The following is a 24376-nucleotide window of genomic DNA, read 5'->3' on the forward strand; positions in this document are numbered from 1 at the left end:
TATTTCTTATGCCCTGCCATAGTACATATGTGGCCTTTGACAAATCATGTGTTCTGTTTTCCTTGAGTGGGTACCTTCTCATTTGTGCATTTCTTCTGTTACCTTTATACTATTCGTGTCCTAGGTTTGGGTGGTGTGAGTTAGCTCTGTATTTGCTAGGGTTTGAATGTATATTTATTTAATGACTTTATATGGAAAAGGAAAACAAAACTAATGTGTATGTATATATATATATATATGTATGTGCATATATATGTTTGTGTTGGCTGTTGCGTGTTGTAACTGAACTGTGTGCTTTAAAACTGAGTAATTTGCTTTGTATTCGTTTACGCTGTTTTACATTGTTACTTTATTACTGTCATTTTTGTATATTGCTTTTCTTTCTTTTATGCATTTTTTGCCATGGGTTTTTGATTTTGTATTATGTGTCCGGCCTTTTGGTCTGTATGCCTTAGGTGTGTTGTTTGGTGGGGCGTTTTGGGGATGTTTTCATTGGGTAAAATGCTACTAATGTTTTCAAGTGTTTTATGGGTTTTGTACATGGTTAAGTGGATGGATATATGCTTTCCTCTTGTGTTGTGTTCATTTATGTTCCCCATCATACGCCTTTATTCGTCAGTACTGTAATTTTCCTTCTGTGCTGAGGGATGGGTAGTTTAATCACCTGTTTTGTGTTGATTGTTTCAATTTTCTTATGAGCCATGTGTGTGCTATCCAACTCACTGTGTAATAGTGCTTTGGTAACTGTTTTTATATTGTATTTATGTGTTTTATAAATAAAAGAGAAAAAAATAGGCCTTCTGCAGTTACCTTTATTCTTACGTTCTAGTCCTCCTGTATTTTGAACTCTCGCCAAATATTTAAGTAATTCAGTTATTATGTAACATGTGTGATTGTAACTAGTATGAAATATAGGCTGCGCTCACCCTTACAGTGACAGACACCCAATATTCCACAGGAACGGAGTTAGGGCACTTTGTGAAGACAACTGCCTGAATATTATGACAGGACTAATTATATGCAAGTAGTTGATGTTAGTACTGCCACCACTCCCCATTATTTTTTTTTTTTTCTTTTTGTGATATATACAAGAGTTGTTACATTCTTGTACAGCCACTAGTACGCATAGCGTTTCGAGCAGGTCCCTGGAATACGATCCCCTGCCGCGAAGAATCGTTTTTTCATCCAAGTACACATTTTACTGTTGCGTTAAACAGAGGCTACAGTTAAGGAATTGCGCCCAGTAAATCCTCCCCGGCCAGGATACGAACCCATGACATAGCGCTCGCGGAATGCCAGGCGAGTGTCTTACCACTACACCATACACCACGGAGACTGTTGAGACACGGAGACTATTAATGTAATTAATATTACCGTATTATAATTAATATGACACCATCTTGACCCCAGTGGAGAGAGGTCAAGAACCTGAAACTAAAGAATTTAGATTATCCTTGAAAATTACTGAAGTGACATTTATGAGTTACCATTTTCAACTTTAGATATTAAAGCACCTGGAGAAATCACTGAATAAGACAAACACCCCAGTAAGCTCAAGATCATATATGCTCAAATTAAATGATAAAGAGGAAATGAACTGAAATAGCAAATCAAACTTTAACAAACTAATTTAATAATAAAAATCATTCAATTAATTATACCCTGCTCTAAAGTACCCTATACTTTATATAAAGCTTGTAATCGGTTGAACTAATAATAATAATTAAATCACAAGGAACAACTTACCTTACCCTACTACTTCGACCACCGGGGAAAGATGTACATCTGGTTTACCCTGGACTAAATATGGTGTTTCCTGTACACAGCCTCAACTCACACTAAAGATTTCTTTAAAGAATTACACAAACCTGCTATTAAGCTCTGCTTTCAAAGGCACTCTGCCCACGCCTCTGGGCACAACTGACCAATCACAGAGCCTAGGCCTACTTGCGGGAGGAATGGTGAAACGAGAAGGTTCCCACGAGAACTGGGGCCAGATTCACGAAGCAGTTACGCAAGCACTTACGAACCTGTACATCTTTTCTCAATCTTTGGCAGCTTTGTTTACAATTATTAAGCCGTTAATGAGCTCCGTAGCACTAGGAGACTATTTATAACAATAACAACAGTTGATTGGCAAGTTTTCATGCTTGTAAACTGTTTAATAAATGTAACCAAAGCCGTCAAAGATTGAGGAAAGATGTACACGTTCGTAAGTACTTCCGTAACTGCTTCGTGAATCCGGGTCCTGGTGTCTGGACACTAGTCCAGGTGACCATGTGTCCATGTGTCCATGTGTCACTTGTCAACCTCTCATAAACACACTTAAGGGGAGAAGGGAAGGGAACTATCAGGACAAAGCACCAAACCATTACGACTATAGCACAGGGAAGGGGTCAGGATAAGGATTTGGGATGGGATGGGGGGGGGGGGGGGGGGAAGGAATGGTGACCAACCACTTCTGGACGGTCGGGGATTGAGCGCTGACTTGCATGACGCGAGACCGTCCAACTCAAGTGAAGGTCTGGAGGTAGGAGGAAGAGAGGTCGAGAGGTCAAACATGACCTCAAAGAAGGCTAGCCTCGAAGGTAAAGAGGTAGAGGTTGAGAAATAGACAGAGACCTCCTGGAGGGAGAAGGGTCCCTCACTAATGACCCATGTTAACCAAAATATATGACTCTTCCTGTTGTGAATTGACATGGCTGGGAACAGAAGAAGAGAGGGATGGAAGGAATGAAGGAATGAGGAGGAAAGTGGCGATAGATATAGGAGAATAATAACTAAATTCCTTAGTTGTTACAACTAAACCTATTCACTTGGAGGAATAATTGAAACACATTTAAAAAAAGAATCTAATGCAATGAAACAAGGACTAACTACTTACAGACAATAACTAAGATCAAGATCAAGGGTCCCAATAACTGCAGAACCAACTCAATAGTTCTACAAGTACTGTACTGGAGTACCCAGTCACAAAGAAATAACGGTTAGTGCTTAAAGATTATCAATGCTTAATTCACAGTGAGCTCTTACACGCCATAATATAATGCCATATAAGTTAATAAATCATGACTGCCAGGTAAATACTTGCCTAACTCTGAAAATTACAGATAATACTAAAACTTCACTGATGAGAAGCCCAGAGCTTCACGACCCTTTCTCTAGCGGTACTCTCCGACCAAAGAGCCAGAGCTCAACCCCCGCAAGCACAATTAGGTGAGTACATGTCCGCTAAGGCCCCCAGGCCAGAGGGACGGACAGGGAAGCTTCTCACCTCACGGCTACCAACAACACATTTCCCATATATTAATCTTAAACATACGCACACTTTCCACCAACACATGGAAGTGACAAGTGCATCTTCACTCTAACGAACCCGGCTTTATCGAAGTTCTCGATGGTCCGAACATTATATTCGGTACACAGCCCGTTTTCCTAAACAAAGGCATAAGTCCATTCCATGCACCCGCCAAACCCACTGTTTATGAATGAAAAACAGTTTGCACACTACTAACACAACCCGTCTTCGACTCAAGTCCATTACATCCAGCGGTCGACCCCACAGACGAATTCATAATTTTTTACATGCTGTTCATTCAAAACGGGAATTTTCTCATATATAAATTAATATTCTAATATATTAGCATATTCTGTATATATAGGCATAGGTTAGGTTAGGTGTTTAGGTTCTGTTGACGATTATTTGTATTTGTAGTACGTGGGTGAAGCATTTACAGCGTTGTGGTTCGAACAAAATTCGTCAGTGAAGCTCTTGTTCCGGATATGTTCGAACGTCAGCAGTTGTGAGTCGAGTGTAAACCGCTTTTCATTCATAAACAGGGGGTTTGGTGGGTGCATGGAATCACTTTTGGATCTTTGTTTGGAGGACGGGCTGTTTACAGCGTTGTGGTTGGAACAAAATTCGTCAGTGAAGCCCTTGTTCCGGAAGTGTTCGATCGTCATCGGTTGTGAGTGGTGTGTAAACCTTTTTCGTTCATAAACAGCTGGTTTGGCGGGTGGATGGAATCACTTTTGGGTCTTTGTTTGGAGGACGGACTGGGCGTCGACCGCTAGATGAATGGACTTGGTCTGTGGCACCTGCCAAACCAGCGGGTCGACCGCTGGATGAAATGAATTTGGTCTGAAAATGGGTTGCGGTACAAGTAATTCAATGGAACATACAAATGCTCAAATATATGAGGAATGTTCGCCCAAGTCATGGCCAAGGCCGAGCGTCGGGAGGCGACTGTGGTATCATCATCATTCAAGCTTCCACTGATCAGTGTAAACAATTGTAGTTCTTGAAAACTTTGAATTAAACTTTAGTATGACATAAAATTTGACAAATTATATTAAAAAGAATTAATATTTAAAAATAAATAAAATTTACACGTAAATTTTACATTTACAAAAAAATTATATATAGCAAAAGTGAATATTATTAGGCTGCCACTTGTTAATGATGTTAATCTTTACCAAAATGAATTCTATCTTAGTTCAAATGCTTAGAAAATGCTTAAAAACTTAAACAAAAATACTAAAATAGGACAAACTTTTAAACAAGTATTAGTGTCAAGCAATATTAACTTCAAACTAGAAATGCCCGACAGACCACTGGATCTAACAGTGCACAGTTACAAACCAATTTAGATTTCAACTTAGATTCAACAGAGCAGAAGAAGTTGTTAAACACATATGGCAAAATCTTACTGAAGCGACCATACGAGTCATAAATACTCATACTCCGCCCAAGTAAAACAGAAACAAGCAACACTTAGTGGGCCAGCCAGAGGCTTAGGGCCCGCACAGTGGACCAGCCAGAGGCTTAGGGCCCGCACAGTGGGCCAGCCAGAGGCTTAGGGCCCGCACAGTGGACCAGCCAGAGGCTTAGGGCCCGCACAGTAGACCAGCCAGAGGCTTAGGGCCCGCACAGTGGACCAGCCAGAGGCTTAGGGCCCGCACAGTGGGCCAGCCAGAGGCTTAGGGCCCGCACAGTGGACCAGCCAGAGGCTTAGGGCCCGCACAGTGGACCAGCCAGAGGCTTAGGGCCCGCACAGTGGACCAGCCAGAGGCTTAGGGCCCGCATAGTGGACCAGCCAGAGGCTTAGGGCCCGCACAGTGGACCAGCCAGAGGCTTAGGGCCCACACAGTGGACCAGCCAGAGGCTTAGGGCCCGCACAGTGGACCAGCCAGAGGCTTAGGGCCCGCACAGTGGACCAGCCAGAGGCTTAGGGCCCGCACAGTGGACCAGCCAGAGGCTTAGGGCCCGCACAGTGGACCAGCCAGAGGCTTAGGGCCCGCACAGTGGACCAGCCAGAGGCTTAGGGCCCGCATAGTGGACCAGCCAGAGGCTTAGGGCCCGCACAGTGGACCAGCCAGAGGCTTAGGGCCCGCACAGTGGACCAGCCAGAGGCTTAGGGCCCGCACAGTGGACCAGCCAGAGGCTTAGGGCCCGCGCAGGAATATCCCTGCAAAAAAAAAAAAAATACAAACTAAACACAAAATAAAAAATATTTCCCAATACAAGTGGATACACACGTTCAGACACTAATTGCTGCCTGGTTGGCTTCGTCAGAGGTTATTTTGCCAATTATTACATTTACAGCTCTGTAATTAGCCTTTTATACTAGCAAGATGTCATCCTTGAGCAATCATAATGTTTGTAATAAAAAGTTGGAATACATTTCCATTTGAATGAAAACTGAGGATCCACACTTGTGGAGTAACCGACCTCCTGGCATGCGGCCAGATTCACGAAGCCGTTACGCATGTACTTACGAACCTGTACATCTTTCCTCAATCTTTGACGGCCTTGTTTACATTTATTAAACAGTTTACAAGCATGAAAACTTCCCAATCAACTGTTGTTATTGTTATAAACAGCCTCCTGGTGCTTCGAGCTCATTAACTGTTTAATAATTGTAAACAAAGCCGCCAAAGATTGAGAAAAGATGTACAGGTTCGTAAGTGCTTGCGTAACTGCTTCGTGGATCTGGCCCATGACTCCCAAGTGTGCGCAAGTGAAGTGATCTTGGGCTGGGCGGTAGAGCGATGGTCTCGCTTCATGCAGGTCGGTGTTCAATTCCCAACCGTCCTAGTGGTTGGGCACCATTCCTTCCTTCCCCCCTCCCTTTCCCATCCCAAATCCTTATAAAGACCCCCCCCCCCCTCCAAGTACTATATAGTCGTAATGGCTTGGCGCTTTCCCTTGACAATTCTAATGTGTTACAAATGATACATTACTAGCAATACGGGTGCATTGCTAGCATTGTCAATCATTGTCGTTGCTAGTTCATTATTAAAGCTTGAAAACAAAACTTTCTCTCTCCACAAAACCTAAACCTGGTTAAAGGTATTGTTTATGGTTCAACGTTGACGCCTCAAACAAACAATTTCCCTAAAAGGTTCAGACGAAGCTTACAAGAGTTAAGAGCCGACCCCTCCATTCATATAACAAAAGCTGACAAATCCAGCACTGTTGTTATTCTAAACAAGGAGGAATATATTTCGAAAATGAATGATCTCCTCCTAGATTCTTTAACATACACCAAATTCAGGAAAAATCCTCTTGGTGACATCATCAAGTTCTTCAATAGCAGCTTGAGAAAGTTGTTAAGTAAACATAAAGATCTTCTTAATCAATTTACTACCTCATCACCTTCATTACTATATCTCTATGGACTTGTCAAGACTCATAAACCTAACTATCCCATGAGGCCTATCGTCAGTTTATTTTTCTGTGGGATCCATTTCTTACAAGCTTTCTAAATGGCTTACCAAAATCTTGTCCCCTTTGTTAGGAACTATTTCCTCTTCTCATTTGACAAATTCTCTTGAATTAGTTAACAAATTGAATAGTGTTCCAATCACTCCTGATGTAAAGTTAATCAGTTTTGATGTTTGTTCTTTGTTTACAAAGGTGCTGGTTGATGATATTCTTGATTATCTTACTCATGAACTAATGAATCATGTTTTACCTCTTTCTGCTGATATTGTTGTCAATCTTGTTAAGTTGTGCATTAAAGAATGTAAATTTACCTTTAATAATGAGTATTATTATTACAGACTTTTGGAATGGCAACGGGGAATCCTTTATCGCCATTGCTCTCAAACTTGTACATGGAATTCTTCGAAAAGAATTTTTTCCAAAATTACCCCTGGAATCATTCCATAGTTTAGATATGTTGATGTTATTTTGTGTATATTGCCTACAGATGAATTTGTAGGTAAACTTAATGATCAAGTTACCTCTATAAAATTTACTCTGGAGACTGAAATTGATAAATGTTTACCATTCTTAGATATGTTTGCCATTCATAAGGAAGATTTTTCACTAAAGTTTATTGTCTACAGAAAACCTACGAATAATTTATCTTATGTTCATTATTTCTCAGGGCATAGATACAATGTGAATGTATCTAAGAACTCTTCGGGTTGTTAATCAAGAATTCTTAGATGAAGAGTTTAGGAATATTGATTCTATTGGTTTCAAACTTTGTTATCCACTGAGTTTTTTGGAAGTTTGCCGTAGCAAAGCACGTCGTAAATATTATAATAATATATGCAATGAGAAAATTTACCCAAAGAATGTGTTATGTTTACCATATTTTTCTGGGTTTGAAAATAAGGTCAAGGCTTTGAAACTTTTTTATATACATGCATTGTTTAATTACGAAAATACTTTTGATAAACTATTAGTTAGAAACAGCCCTCGTAGTGATAATTATGTCACCTATAAAATACCTTGTAAAGACTGTAATAGGTTCTATGCTGGGCAAACATCTAATGATTTGAAATGTAGAATTTCACAATATAAATACTCTGTAAGACATGGCCAATTGTCTAATGATTTGTTTGTTTATTTGTCAGAAAATTCTCACCAAATTGATTGGGAAATGTTTTCTTCAATAACGAATTGTAAAATCACTTTCAATAGGAACATAATTGAATCTGCTTTAATACAGATTACAAAATCATGTAATTTGAACATTAGCAGTGGTTCATATAATTTAGATCCATGTTTGATTGATCAGTTAAAGGGCAATTTGAGTAGGATCATTGATACACATTTGTCTCACTAATTCATTGTTAATATCCAATATCTTATGCTATTATTATCCATGTATGGGCCTATATGATGCAGCTCTTATTTATATCCACCTAATCCCATTGATATATTTGTCATTGTACCTCACTTCACCTCTCTCTCCTGCCTATATATGTCCAAACTTACTGACTTGTAACTCATTCCTTTATATATATATATATATATATATATATATGTCGTACCTAGTAACCAGAACGCACTTCTCAGCCTACTATGCAAGGCCCGATTTGCCTAATAAGCCAAGTTTTCATGAATTAATTGTGTTTCGACTACCTAACCTACCCAACCTAACCTAACCTAACTTTTTCGGTTACCTAACCTAACCTATAGTGATAGGTTAGATTAGGTTAGGTAGGGTTGGTTAGGTTCGGTCATATATCTACGTTAATTTTAACTCCAATAAAAAAAAATTGACCTCATACATAATGAAATGGGTAGCTTTATCATTTCATAAGAAAAAAAATAGAGAAAATATATTAATTCAGGAAAACTTGGCTTATTAGGCAAATCGGGCCTTGCATAGTAGGCCGAGAAGTGCATTCTGGCTACTAGGTACGACATATATATATATATATATATATATATATATATATATATATATATATAATGTTCCCCAAGCCAATGTAACACGGGGGGGGGGTTCTCGAAAGATCTTTCCTACCTTTTACTCCCTCTACCCGTATTCTTACTTTTTTATTCTCTACCAAGGGACTCCAAAACTTTTACTAAAGCCGACTCCACGCCACGTGGTCCTAAGACGATTGACCGACTTAGGATTCTACAACCCGTATGACGTGACATAGGCTTTGAGCAAAACCCTAGAGTCGCCTCCGCCGCCACCACCAGTCCAGTAACACTGAGCAATGATCGAGGTCTAGATCGATCATGCTAATTAATCAACCTTGGGGCTTGATCTCCACTAGTAACATATGACCTTGGAACTTGAGTGTGGAATTAATTAAACGGGAATGATGAATTCCGATTCGATGTTAGAATCGGCGCCCAATTCAACTCTGCCTCGTAGGGACCACGTGACCAGGACAAATTCACATAAATATAACACACACATGGAAATTAATAAAAAAAGACAAATTACTAACTAATTAATTTATTAAAAGAAAAACTAAAACAAAATCTAAAGATGTGCACTCCCTACTTGGCAATGAATTGGCTATCCCTATAAATAACAATAGCAACTATACCTCTATGTTGACCAGCTTGGGTGGAGTGCTGGTCTTGGGGGGAGAGGTGAGATGGTTGACCTCCCCCAGTTGATCTCGATCCCACACTAATCTCTCCTCGTCTGGTCTTCCCCAGACTAGAGCATTGTATCCTTCCGCATAGTCTAAGTTTTACCAAGTTACTAGCAAGGCTTAAGTTTAACAATTAACCTCTGTTTGTACTGAATTGATCCAGATTGGTTGAAATATTTTACTGAAGTTAAATTACACAAGCCTCTTAAGGAAGAGCTATTCCCGATCCCCAAAATGGTTATTTGAACTTTGAGAATTACTGAAAGTGGAAACTGTTGTGACCTGTGACCGCCAGGTCACTCAAATTCTTCCGCGCCGAGGTCTAGTCATGAATAGTGACGTCACTGATGGTGACTTAAACTCATTCTCCTAATAATTAGAAGATATTGATATTCTACCCAGTAATATTATACAATACAATTTTAATACAAAATGAATAAAGGCTAATTTCTCTAAAATACTGAGTACTATAGAATGATTCATTATACGAAACTATGAACAAAGACGTCCGCCATTTTGTGACTCAGACTTGCTAATCCCCAGAGGAATGCGCGTTGAAAGGTCAGGTCCTTACACGACTTCTGGAACCTTCTGGATAATTCTTACAACAGCCTAGTTTGTTACACCAATATGCAACTGAAAACTCCACACCCCAGAAGACCAGAAGAAAACTCCACACCTGTCTTGTCGAACCAAGACAGCCAGGAACACTATGCAACATGACGGACCTGGTTCCTTAACCACTTGACCACCGTGACTATACAAAAGTCATTGGTAGCCGAGGCTATATCCCCAACGACCCGACAGAACTTGGTGGTAAGCTTGGGCATAGATATTTCACCGAATACACCTCATTTTGTGGGGCCACGTGAGCAACACAAATGCAAACACGCTTGAATGGTCCCAAAGCCAATATGTAACTGTGAACTCCACACCCCAGAAGGATTCGAATCCAGACAGCCGAACCCCATGCCATGTTGCATAGTGTTCCTGACTGTCTGGGTTCGAATCCAGAAGTGACGGCAGGAAGGCTGCCATCACAAGTGACGGCAGGAAGGCTGCCATCACAGGTGACGGCAGGAGGGCTGCCATCACAAGTGACGGCAGGAAGGCTGCCATCACAGGTGACGGCAGGAGGGCTGCCATCACAAGTGACGGCAGGAAGGCTGCCAGAGCCCTGATGGCTGACCAGACTCCACTGTTCTTTACTAACTCCGGATAATGGTACTGGCTTCCCCGATCGCCACTTTTTCCAGGTTTTTGAGGCTGACTTGGCTGAGTCTCCAGGTCACACATACATCTTGGATGTCAACAAACAAATGATGGTTAAGGAAGTATGAAGTGACAATGGATGAGGGCGCGACACGCCCGTCCCTCATCATGGATGAGGCGAGTGGATCATGGGGGATGAGGCGAGTGGATCATGAGGGATGAGGGGAGTGGATCATGAGGTAAATACAGCCCCTTCTCTCCTCTTGCCACTCCGTAAACAAACACATCTGTTTTAATCAGAAACGTACCAACGCAAGCATTCCAGCTAACCTATCGAGAGCGATGCATAAGAAACATCAATTTTGCACTAATACGTAACTTTTTTGAACGGATTGATTGATTTCAAACAAAATTTTTATCAAACGAGAGAGCGAATAGAGGGGAATCTGGCGAGAATATCTACTTAAGAGTCGACATTCTTACCTTACCATTCTTACCTACTTACCTTAAAGTGGCCGGGGTTGCCGAGGTAGTTTCCCTGACTAGGAAGGGCGAAGGTTAGGTTGTGGGTGTATCCGTACCTCAGGAAGATGTTCTGTGGACCAGAGAACAGGTATTACCATCTTATACACACTGGCACTCAGAGGTAAGATGAGCTCATCTTACCTGCGAGAGGATGGTATCCTCTAGGGACACTGATGTAGTGAAAGACAAAATATGAGGAGGTTAGGATGGTAACCAGGTGGCTGGTTAACATCCTAACTAGCCTAACCAGGGTCGGCGTTCGATCCCTGATGGTGCAAGTGGTTGGGTACCGTCCCTCCGTCCTCTTGCCGTGTTCTCTTGTCTCTTCCATATGCAATATATAAATTATATAACCTCTTTGTAACATCAACATTGTCACAGCTCGTCTCACTTGTGCCTCGTCTGCTCCTTTTGACATATAATTATTGTACAGCAATCTCTACACTGTGCTAATGTGTTCACCAGATGCACCATACTGGCACTGTGTTCTTCAATGTATCTTACCGAAATATCTTTGCAGATGATATTGGGTTGACTTGTTTAGCTGCTGGCAGAGTATTGTTTATGGTAGTTAGACACTTCTCATAACATTTCTCGGAGCAGGTTTGAGTATCTCATTGCTATCTGTCCGTGCTTAGAGAATGGTGGCCTCAGAGTTGGGCTGAGGTTCCATGACTACGAGTTCCCTACCTCATAGAGGGAGTTTGTGAAGGAAACAGTTATGGCTCACCGGGATACACAGTGAGGACTTGAATGAACCAACACTGCAGATTGAGTTCAGCCAATGGCAGCCACTGTCATTGGCTGAACTCAAATGTGCAATGATTTAATTGGTCCATTGAATTTTGTCATTGAAACTGACAAACTTTTGATTTGTCAGTTTCGATTTTAAAGCTATCTAAAACATCTTCTGGTTTCTTATAATTTACCGATAGTCAAACATTCCAGTCTCTCTAAGGCTTGAATCTTTAACTTTAATTTCCTAACTAATAACCTATTTACCTAATAATATATAAAAGATTAACTTGAGGGAATGTCAGACTACATAATATGCTCACCAAACACACAAGTCCTTGGCTTTGCAACAGTAGACAACGGATAGACTTTTTATGAAGCTGGTGTAATACACATACAGTAAACTCCGTTTGTGTTCGTCCATCACATACAATGGCATAAGTGTAATGTTACTGTATAAGTAGCCGAACCCTCATATATGACATGACATAACCCTCATATATGACATGACATAACCCTCATATATGACATGACATAACCCTCATATATGACATGACATAACCCTCATATATGGCATGACATAACCCTCATATATGACATGACATAACCCTCATATATGGCATGACATAACCCTCATATATGACATGACATAACCCTCATATATGACATGACATAACCCTCATATATGGCATGACATAACCCTCATATATGACATGACATAACCCTCATATATGACATGACATAACCCTCATATATGACATGACATAACCCTCATATATGACATGACATAACCCTCATATATGACACGACATAACCCTCATATATGACACGACATAACCCTCATATATGACATGACATAACCCTCATATATGACATGACATAACCCTCATATATGACACGACATAACCCTCATATATGACACGATATAACCCTCATATATGACACGACATAACCCTCATATATGACACGACATAACCCTCATATATGACATGACATAACCCTCATATATGACATGACATAACCCTCATATATGACACGACATAACCCTCATATATGACACGACATAACCCTCATATATGACACGATATAACCCTCATATATGACATGACATAACCCTCATATATGACACGACATAACCCTCATATATGACACAACATAACCCTCATATATGGATATATGGCATGACATAACAGTGTCCAAGTGCGGTCCCTCCTGGATCCTTATCAAGTTCAGGACCATAATTCATCAAGTATTGACACAACCTCTTACTAAACCTGTACATCTTTACTAAATCATGGCGGTTGTGTTCACATTTATTAATCAGCTTATGAGCTCCGAAGCCCTACGAGGTTATTTATAACAATAATGACACTGGATTGTTACGTTTCGAAGCTCACAAACTGTTTAATTAAACCAAGCCACCATAACTGAGGAAAGATGTACAGGTTTCGCAAGGGACTGCGTAAATGCTTCGTGAATCCTGGCATTGAACGGACCCAAACATCGTCACTCATTTCACCTCAAATGTGTGGGATACATTATTTGTTCAGGAGCGCTATTGTGAACTGTTTCCTGCATGAACGTGTACCCTGGAAACACAAACCGAAACTGTCTCTATTTTCCGCTTGTTACAACTTGTAATAAAGTTGTTATATCTTGGCTTAACGTGTTTATGACGTATTAGAACGTTGTTACAACTTGCTATATTGGATGTTATAACTGGTTAGGTGTTACAACCTGTTCGAACGTTGTACCAACGTCGAAGTTTCGGTGTGTGTTTGGCGGGTAACCAATGTCAAATGCGGGTACCCACCTGGACGGTGGTGGAGGCGCACTTGTGGGTCTTGACGAACATGATGTGGCTGTGGGGCGCACACTGCTCCGGCTCCTCGCCCGCCAAACTCGAGCTGTCGACGGAAGACAAGACTGAAAATGTTGCAGGCAAGCTACAAGGATTTAACACAGTTATATAAACAGCTCCAGAGTTACACACATAGTTATAGTCTAGGGCACCTGCACACCACGAGCGTAGCTCTCATCCTGTGACTACACTTAGGTAATTACACAGCAGTAAATAGGTACTTGAGAGTTAGTCAGCTGTCACGGGCTGCTTCCTGGTGTGTGTGAGTAGTGTTGGAAAAAAATAGTAGTAGTAGAAACAGTTGATTGACAGTTGAGAGGCGGGCCGAAAGAGCAGAGCTCAACCCCCGCAAGCACAACTAGGTGAATACACTATGGTGCATGGTCATTGTTGTCACCTTGGCTGATGGCTGTTGAGGTAACTATTGTATTGTCTGCATGACTTAGACTGGCTGTGTTTGGTGGACTGGCTACACTGTTTACCAAGACCACGCTCCAGGACCCATATAGTCAGTAGTAACTGTTGTGAAAATTAACTTGTATCTCCTTGCAAGAGCATGCAGGCAGCGTGTACATCATGCTCATAGTACAAAGGATGATAGATGATAGGCTAATGATATGTCAAAATGTATTTTCATGGTTTCAGTGTTATTGTTACGATACCATCGTGCCTCATAACATTGCTCCTGTCCTCCTGGAGCTACGCTCACCCACAACTAACATGAGAGACTGCCTGCTTATATGTAATTTATGTCTGAATTTATGAAATAAAGTTAATGCTAGGTTTTATCTATATTCTAATTGCTTATTTTGGCCACTTGAGATGGTATTTGATACATCTTTGACGTCATATCCATCGTCAACACTGTAGAGATCTTGTGCTTCGTGATCTATATCACGTGCTTCCTGAGCACTCCAGGTGCAAACTCTGTGAGCAGGAACTGTGGCATGATCTCCCACACTACATCACTGAATGCCCAGTTATTAGATCTTTCAGACCCGTTGGCATGAGGCACCTGGAGCTTTGCAATTACTTCATTCACTCTCGTGTTCTTGAAGATATCCTCATATTGCACCCAAAATTTGCCAGTGCAGGCTACTGAACATATGGCCCTGTATGACTAACCATCCTGCGAGATAGGGACTCAGTACCACTGCTACCTTATTCGCTCTTGTGTTCATTATATTATCATATTGCACCCAGAGTCTGCCAGTGCAGACTGCTTATCACATGCCTCTGTATGACTAACCATCCTGTGTGATGGGGATTTTTAGCACCACTTTTTGACACACTGTACTCCCCTTCATATAGTCTAGGGCAGCTGCACAAATGCAGATGTACCTAATGTGATAATAATTTAAAAACGTGCTTCGTGTAGCCACTGGGAGGTCACCTGTGTTGTCACACATCAGGGAACCCACCAGTGACCGAACCAGAGGTCGTCTTTAGCTAGTTTGATGTCACCGAGTGAGGATGCTTAACCTCTAGCTCAATCCGATCATCGCCTATTTGAAGCATCGTCAGTAATCCGTCCTCTACGGGTTCACCATAGCCCGTGCTACATGGACACTTCGTCCTGAGTAGCTAAATCTTTAACAACAACAACAATCCGTCCTCATCAAGACATCAATAAAGGCTAAATGTGACTCCATGCAGCCGTCAAATCCCCAGTTTATGAGTGGGAAATTATTTATACACGACTCACAACTCATCACGGTCAAACCTTTCTAGAACAATGTTTCGCTGACGACCTCTGTTCCAACCACAACGGTGTAAATGCTTCACCCACGTATTACGAATACAAAAATTTGCCAACAGAACCTAAACACCTAACCTAACCTACGCCAAAATAGGGACAATAATGTGTTCATTAAACACGAAAGCTCTCAAGTCCATTCTGCTTTAATTTTTCCTTCGTGGTTGAATATTTTCACATTATTCATCACGTGTTTACCTCTTTGCGATTTACATACACAATATGCAATTATAAAATTATATTAATTTATATTTGATAAAATTCCTATTGTGACTGAACAGCATGTTAAAGTTGATGACAGCGTCTTGGGGGTTGGCTCTTGGCCCGAAGACCCAGGCCTCAGGGTGTTCAGGTCGATCATTTAGTATGCGTGTTCTTGGGAGGCCGGGCTATGGCTGCAGCCCGTCCTCGCATACAAAGATCCAGGCTCGTTAATCCAGCCGCCAACCTCCAGTTTATGAATGAAAAGCGGTTTACACACGACTCACAACTGATGAATTATCTTGAGGTTATCTTGATATGATTTAGGGGGCTTAGCGCTCGTGACTTTCATAGTCGCTTGTTTTGTTGCCAAACTCCAAGGGGCCTTCGCGATCTGGGGTCAGATTCACGAAGCAGTTACGCAAGTACTTACGAACGTGTACATCTTTCCTCAATCTTTGCCGCCTTTGGTTACATTTATTAAAAAGTTTACAAGCACGTAAACTTCCCAATCAACTGTTGTTATTGTTATAAACAGCCTCCTGGTGCTTCGGAGCTCAGTAACTGTTTAATAATTGTAAACAAATCCGCCAAAGATTGAGAAAAGATGTACAAGTTAGTAAGTGATTGCGTAACTGCTTCGTGAATCTGGCCACTGCCCGAAACGCTTTGCGCTGCCCGAAACGCTTTGCGTAATAGTGGCTTTAGGCATTGTATGTACTAGCTCTATCTATAAAGCCAACAAACTTTGTAAAATCTCTTTATGTATGTACCTTTACCTAAATAAAAATTATTATTATTATTATTATTATTATTATTATATAAAGGTGTTTCATATAATATAGCTGTTTTCGTGAGAGGTGGCTGATTCTGGTGTTCATAGCCACCATTTTTAAAGACCAATAAATCTGGTGTGTTCGTACACTATCATTAAGAGAGAGATTAGCACAGAATTGTAGCACCTTATGTACTTGTTGGATCTTCAAATTGTTGGTACTTGTAGTAAGGTTGAGAGTGAATGGATATTAGTGAATTAGTCTAATGAACATTTAGTAACGGTAAAGTTTAACGTGGGTGAGAGCTTGTCGGAACCGACAGTCTCGCCAAAGAGCTTTTTGCTGTTGCAGTTTTTTCTGTGACATATTGGGTTGAGTTGAGGAGTGTATTGAAGTTATAGCCAAGGGAACCGTGTTGGAATTCGTGATGGCGATTGCCATCCCTCGGACGCTGATCACTCCATTTTCAATTGTAAAAGCCATACATCCCATTAATTTGAATCTTTTAATTCAAATCCATGGGATGTATGGCTGATTTGAATCTTTTCTTGGTTCGTAGTAATCCTCCATTTTCTTTCCCAGTTTGCAGGACGGGCAAGCTCAACATTCGCTGTTCTTGTGACAGTAGCGTGTGTGTTCAACCCGCCCTCTTAAAAATAACCGTCACTTTTCGCTCGTATGAGCGCAATGACCAAAAAATGGACGTAATTTGAAATGAAATCGGCTCACGAAAGTGATTTACTGTCTAGTTTTTTGTTTGAGTTCTCCGGCTTACTCGGAAAGGTTAGTAGAGGAAACTTTCAATTAACGTTTTTCATGACGTTTTGAAACTTTAAGAGAATTTCCTGCCCGCTTAACGTATCAGAGAACCCTTAACTTATTGTTTTGGGAAAAAAATCCAAAATTTATTTTCAATTTGTTTTCAATTTTAAATTACGTCCAATTTTCGGCCATCTTCTTGAGGTTATCTTGAGATGATTTCGGGGCTTTTTTTAGTGTCCCCGCGGCCCGGTCCTCGACCAGGCCTCCTCGTTGCTGGACTTCTGGTCTCATGTGATGTTATTTCTGCGTGCAGGTTTGGGACCAGCCCCTCTAATATTTTCCACGTGTAAATTATTATGTATCTCTCCCGCCTGCGCTCAAGGGAATACAGATTTAGGCTCTTTAGTTGGTCCCAGTAGTCGGTCCTTAACAAACTGGGTGATGAGTGTTTCCATATTCGGGCTGGGGGCTTGTGACCATTGTATTCCTGGATGCGTCCATTAACTTGTGACCTGGCCTGTGGCCGGGTTTCTTGTAAATATTTACTTCTCCGCCAGCCTAGCAGTTAGTAAACTTTTATCCAAGAGCTTATTTATAATTTGAATTAATGGGAATTAAGAAACATAAAATATGCTTGTGGCTTTTATATTGCCTTTATTCGATATGTTGTTGATTATTATGCCTTACATCTTGTTAGCTTTTCTATTTAACAGTTACAAGGCCTAGATGTAGTACAGAATGATGCCATGCGCATCATCCTCGGTTGTCCCAGACCTGTCAGAATTGTTAACATGAGAAAGGAATCAACACTACTCGCTATTTATGATAGAACATACTTAATACTTAATACTTCGTTTTGTACCAAAATTTGGAAAAATAATGGCCCCCTCAGCTCTATTCAAATTAAAATGAGATCCATTCTAAACAAATCTCACTGTTCCCTCAATCCTCCACAAAAACTCCTTACAGTGTGTGGCTCAGTTGTAGTGTCATTAATATTATGAAACTGAATGTGTCTCTTAATCCTGATAAAACTGTTCACTATATTCCCCCTTTGGAAAGATATGCAGGTCTCTATACATTATACACCCATCAGTTTAAAGTATACCTATAGCACTAGCTGAAACCATGAGATGCATAACATTTGAGGCTATTGATAGTCATCATCAAAATTCCAAACCAACTGAATCCTATGCCTTTACTGGTGGTTCTGTGCGAGTGAGCACATGCAGAACAGGTTGTGCATATGCAGCACACAAAGGGACTGAAATGATCATGTCTAGTACACAGAGATTGAACGACTGGGCAAGCACGAAACAGACTGAGCTATTGGGTATTTATCAAGCCACTGAGTACCTTAAGCTCAATGGTAGTGGAGTGATATGTTGTGACTCTAAAAATGCTCTGCCTGAAGTAGCTTGTAATAGTTCAAGCTATAGTAACAGTTTAGTTCATTTATTATGCACCCCCATACCAATCTTGTGGGCGGTAGTGGAAAGGGTTACACAGGAACATAATGGGTTCTGGGACTGAAGTTCCCCCCCCCCCCCCACATGTGCCTCTGTAACCCTTTCCACTACCTCTTATAATATTAAATGGACGTGCACCATTCCATTCACCTGGGCTCTAGGAGACTCGAACCCCGGACCAAACAAGTGTGAGGCCGAATTCCATTATTTAAATGGAGTGGAATTGTATCCATTGATAATAACTTTTGTATAAAATGTGTGTGTGGATCCCATCCCATGTTTGGGTTAGAGAGCATGACTTTGTAGATCAGGTTGGCCAATGAGGCTTGTGGGCAAGAAATCTGACGTTGAACTACCTAATGTAACCTTTAAAAAATATATACAAATTCAAGAGTTCTTTAGATTTAAAAGAACTAAGAAATGGCCAGACCTGGAAGCTGCAGTAATAAAAGCTCTGACAACTTTTGTAATAATAGGTATTTGTATGTTAGTATGGTCAGTACAGTCACCGGACCAGATAAGGTAATGTTGTCATTGAGAATTCGCCTTGGCTATAGGCACATCTGGCAGGTTAGTGAGGCCGAGCCACTACCAGAATATTCAGCCTATAAACTCTGCGACAAACCATTAGATCATTCACTTGAACACTACACTACTGAATGTGAAACTGTCGGACATTGTTTTGCTTTGGTATTTTTTGCTGGCGTTGTCTGATTGCCAGTAACTCCACACGTATATTATGGCTACCTCTTACTCTGGTGTTGATGTCCAGGTGAAGCAGTCTGTCACTGCGGGGTCCAGACTAATAAGTTTAACTTGTGTGGGAGGCTTTTATGGCTCCCTTGCAACTTCCTTACCTTCTTGATTTCTAATCACAGATGTACACAGATAGACGTAGACAGTCACACAAAGATAGAGGCACAGATGTAGAAAAATAGAGATGCATCCTAAACAAACACTCACCCACGCATGCGCGGGGGTGCGTGGGTTTTGCGAAAGAAATTAATTGCGTGAGAAAAAGTTGCATAGTGAAAACAGTGCAGACGACAATATTCAAGATGGCTGCCGGCAAGAAGAAAAACAAAACAGAGTTAGATTTTGGAGGATTCAATGAGGAAAGTATTAATATAAGCAGTCTACACAACAAGTTGGCAAAATTAGACATTATTGTGAACTATATCATATTGAAATAATCAGTAAAATGAGTGAAAGTAATGACCACTTAAGTAGCAAAGTCTTAGATCTTGGAGGATTAATGAAAGACTTATGCGAGGACAAAAAACAAATGGGAAGCTAATTGCAAATCCATGGAAGATGAAAATAAACTCTTGGAAATAGCTTTTGGAGAAGTTAAAGCAAATCTAAACATAAATGACTACAATAGGTTAGGTAAGGAAATCCAACAGGAAAAACAGCTTTTGTCAGTACAGATGCAGTAAGTCACACAGGGAATAGAACAGTGCAAGAAGGATATGTAACTCACATATACACAAGCGGCCATGGAGAAAGTAAAAATAGAGGACGCATTAATGGAAGCCAAACACTGCAACAACCAAGAAAAAACAAACATTAGGCTGGAAGTCAGAAAGGAATTGGTATCAAACCCGAAACTGGTGCAAAACACAGTCGATCGAAGTCCATGTTAATTTTTTGTTGCAAAGAAAAAGAGATAACATAGGTCAGAAAGAGCTGTAGAAGAAGAGAAAGTAGGAGATACAATTGTTGGGCTCATGGAAGGTCTTACAACCATAGAGAATGTCTGCGACTACAGGAGAATTGGCAGGTACGAAAAAGGGAAAGCTCGACCCCCTTGAGGATCACTCTGAATGGTGCTAAACAGATGGAAAAAGTACTAAGGAATATTAGGAAATTACAAAGTGAGGAGGAAGGAAAATTCTGGGCATTGAAACGAGATCTTTCAAAATAAGACAAAAGAGAAGCTGAAACTTTTGCTCCGGGAGACATCTCCCGTCACGCAGGGTGCAGTTGCGCCTCCACAGATCTCCAGTATCATCTTTTGATACTGGTAATGGCTCAAAAGGGGCCACCACTTACGGGCTATTCATGCCCGTGCCACCTCTTGGGTGGCTTAATCTTCATCAATCAATCAATCAATCAAGCTGAAACTGAACATGGTCGACACAAAACGTCTAAATGAGAGCAGGAACGAAGAAGAAATCAATTCTTTTCTCTACAAGGTGATAATGGCAGGCAAGCCAGTAACACGGTACAAAAAGACAAACCAACATAATCACTAGAGAAAGGGGGAGTGAAGAATAAGGAGAGAGGGAACATGTTCCTGAAAATTGTATACACCAACGTAGATGGAGTGAGATCAAAGATACTGGAGTTAAGTGATATAATACAGCTGCAGACACCAGACATTGTTGCACTCACGGAGACGAAACTTGAAGATTTTAGGGTATTAAAAGTATCAACACAGGACAGAACACGAAACAATGGATATAAATTGGATAAGTTTAGATTTAGGAAAGACTTGGGTAAATACTGGTTCAGTAACAGGGTTGTTGATTTGTGGAACCAATTGCCGCGTAACATTGTGGAGGTGGGGTCCCTCGATTGTTTCAAGCACGGGTTGGACAAGTATATGAGTGGGATTGGGTGGTTATAGAATAGGAGCTGCCTCGTATGGGCCAATAGGCCTTCTGCAGTTACCTTTGTTCTTATGTTCTTATGTTCTTATGATATTTTAAATGAGGTCATATTCCCAAGGGGCTACTCAGTTTGGAGACGGGACAGAAAAATTAGGAAAGGCGGTGACATTGCTGTGCTGGTGAAAGAACACCTAAAGGTAAACTAAATAATGATTGCCAATCCGCGAGAAGATAACGTAATAGCACTAGAGATCTGCAATCAGGATGATTTGCTCAGTTGCCAGTCATCAAAAGATGCCAATCAATAAACTAATAATCATAAATGCATTTAGGCCCCCGCTATGCAACACATAGACGAAGGAGGAGCTGGAAAATAAACGAGAGGGTCTTATAACAATATTGAGAGATTATAGCGAGAGCTGATAAAGACAGATCACGACTGTTGGTAGTCGGCGACTTCAAATCCATAGACTGGGAGGCATATGAAGCTAGAACAGAGGACTTTTGAACCTGTAGATTCGTAGACCTCATTCTGGAAACATTCTTGTATCAATATGTTAAACAAGCTACGAGGATGAGGGAAGGTTATCTTGAGGTTATCTTGAGATGATTTCGGGGCTTAGTGTCCCCGCGGGCCGGTCCTCGACCAGGCCTCCACCCCCCAGGAAGCAGCCCGTAGCAGCTGTCTAACTCACAGGTACCTATTTACTGCTAGGTAACAGGGGCATCAGGGTGAAAGAAACATTTTGCCCATTTGTCTCCGCCTCCACTGGGGATCGAACCCGGAACCTCAGGACTACGAATAACGAAGCGCTGTCCACCTAGCTGTCAGGCGGCCAAAAGGGAAGGGGATGTTCCCTCCATGCTGGATTTGATATTTACCAGGAAAGAGGAAAAGATATTTGACATTCAGTACCTTCCTCCCTTGGGTAAAAGTGACCATGTCTTTTTGGGAATAAAGTATGCAATGAGTTTTAATCTGGAAGAAAATTAGAACTAGGAAACAGGATTGGTTCAACAGAAATTGCGAGAGGGCCAGAGACCAAAAGACACAAAAATGGAATCAATATAGGAAGAGGCCAAACCCCCCAAACATTCTAGCGATACAAAGATGCGAGAAACAACTACACGGCAGTGAGGAGAGAGGCAGAAAGAATTTTTGAAAAAGGGAGTGTGGACAAATGTAAAACAGAACCAGGTCTATTCTATAAATTCCTAAACAATAAATTGCAGGTGAAGGATAATATTCAGAGGTTGAAAATGGGAAACAGATTCACAGAAAATGAAAAGGAAATGTGGGAAACATTACAAGAAAGGTTCCAAAGCGTGTTTGTACAAACTTCCGGAACAAGTGCTTCACTGACAAATTTTTGCGAACCACAATGCTGTAAATGCTTCACCCACGTACTACAAATACAAATAATCGCCAACAAAACCTAAACACCTAACTTAACCTAACCTATTCCTATTAATGCACAATATGCTAATGTATTATAATCTTAATTTATATTTGAGAAAATTCCTATTTTAATGAACAGTATGTTAAAATTTATGAATGCGTCTGTGGGGTCGACCGCTGGATGTAATGGACTTGAGTCGAGGACGGGTTGATAGGAATTTATCCAGAATTTGCATGTCCATTTTAAAGAATGAAGAACAATTTTATTTATATTATTTTTAACCTGTATCTCTTATGAACTCATCCCTGCCCTTGTGTGACAGTGCACAAAATAAAGTCGTATTTACATATTCGTACATTGAAACGTGTGTACAGTCTAATGCAGTTGATTGTAACCATGATATATATGTTCTTCAGCCTACAGTTTAGACATATTGTATTGTGTATGATCCTCTGCCCTGTGTGATAGTGAATACCAGCATTATCTTCACTCTAATAAGACCTAATTGAATTCTTCAGATTAAGCAAAATTGTAATTAATTTTTGTCAATAAAGATGTTAATAATAATAATAGGAGTGCTCCACCCGGGAATAGCAGTGTGTTGGTTTGATTCACTCGACGCACTTGATGTTTGAGAGAGGCGCGTGGAGGACATATTAGCAGTGTGATGGTTCGACGCATGGGGGAGATATATTTAGTGTGTTGGATTGGCGTTGAGGAAGGCGCCTGTGAGATATGTGAAATTTGTCGACCTTGGAATAGTACGAAAATAGTAATTAAGGAACTTTATTGGTACTAATGACGGCGGTACTTTAGTGGTACTGGTATGTACTGACGGTTATCTTTAGATGATTTCGGGGCTTTAGTGTCCCCGCGGCCCGGTCCTCGACCAGGCCTCCACTCCTAGGAAGCCACCCGTGACAGCTGACTAACTCCCAGGTACCTATTTACTGCTAGGTAACAGAAGCCTCAGGGTGAAGGAAACTCTGCCCATCGTTTCTCGCCGGCGCCCGGGATCGAACCCGGGACCACAGGATCACGCGTCCAGTGTTCTGTCCGCTCAGCCACCGGCTCCGGCTGACTGGTGACGGCGGTGAATTGACATAGAACATAATAATGAAGGTAACTGCAGAAGGCCTAATGGCCCATACGAGGCAGCTCCTATTTATATCCACCTAATCTCATTAATATATATGTCTAATCTACGCTTGAAACAATCAAGGGATCCTACCTCTTATGTTACGCGGTAACTGGTTCCATATATCAACAACCCTGTTACCGAGCCAGTATTTACCCAGATCTTTCCTAAATTTAAACTTATCCAATTTATACCAATTGTTTCATGTTCTGTCTTGTGTTGATACTTTTAATACCCTATTAACATCCCCTTTGTTATGGCCATTCAACCACTTGTACATGCAATATATATATTGTACATGCAAGTGTTTGTATATATATATATATATATATATATATATATATGTCGTACCTAATAGCCAGAACGCACTTCTCAGCCTACTATTCAAGGCCCGATTTGCCTAATAAGCCAAGTTTTCATGAATTAATGTTTTTTCGTCTACCTAACCTACCTAACCTAACCTAACCTAGCTTTTTTTGGCTACCTAACCTAACCTTACCTATAAATATAGGTTAGGTTAGGTTAGGTAGGGTTGGTTAGGTTCGGTCATATATCTACGTTCATTT

At 40.9% G+C, this 24376-nt stretch overlaps 1 protein-coding gene across 4 annotated transcripts in view; it reads right to left on the minus strand.

Annotated features, from left to right (window-relative positions):
* Positions 1–24376, minus strand: part of LOC123755305 (galactosylceramide sulfotransferase) — an 87474-nt gene that overhangs the window by 18779 nt on the left and 44319 nt on the right. For all 4 annotated transcript variants that reach the window (XM_045737796.2, XM_045737795.2, XM_045737797.2 and 1 more), the window contains 2 exons: positions 13646–13739; positions 11078–11167 (listed from right to left, as the gene is read on the minus strand). In XM_045737796.2, the coding sequence (XP_045593752.1) occupies positions 11078–11167; positions 13646–13739 (184 nt within the window). The remainder of the gene's footprint in view (positions 1–11077; positions 11168–13645; positions 13740–24376) is intronic.

Source organism: Procambarus clarkii, chromosome 20, assembly GCF_040958095.1.
Source record: "Procambarus clarkii isolate CNS0578487 chromosome 20, FALCON_Pclarkii_2.0, whole genome shotgun sequence".
Lineage (NCBI taxonomy): Eukaryota > Metazoa > Arthropoda > Malacostraca > Decapoda > Cambaridae > Procambarus > Procambarus clarkii.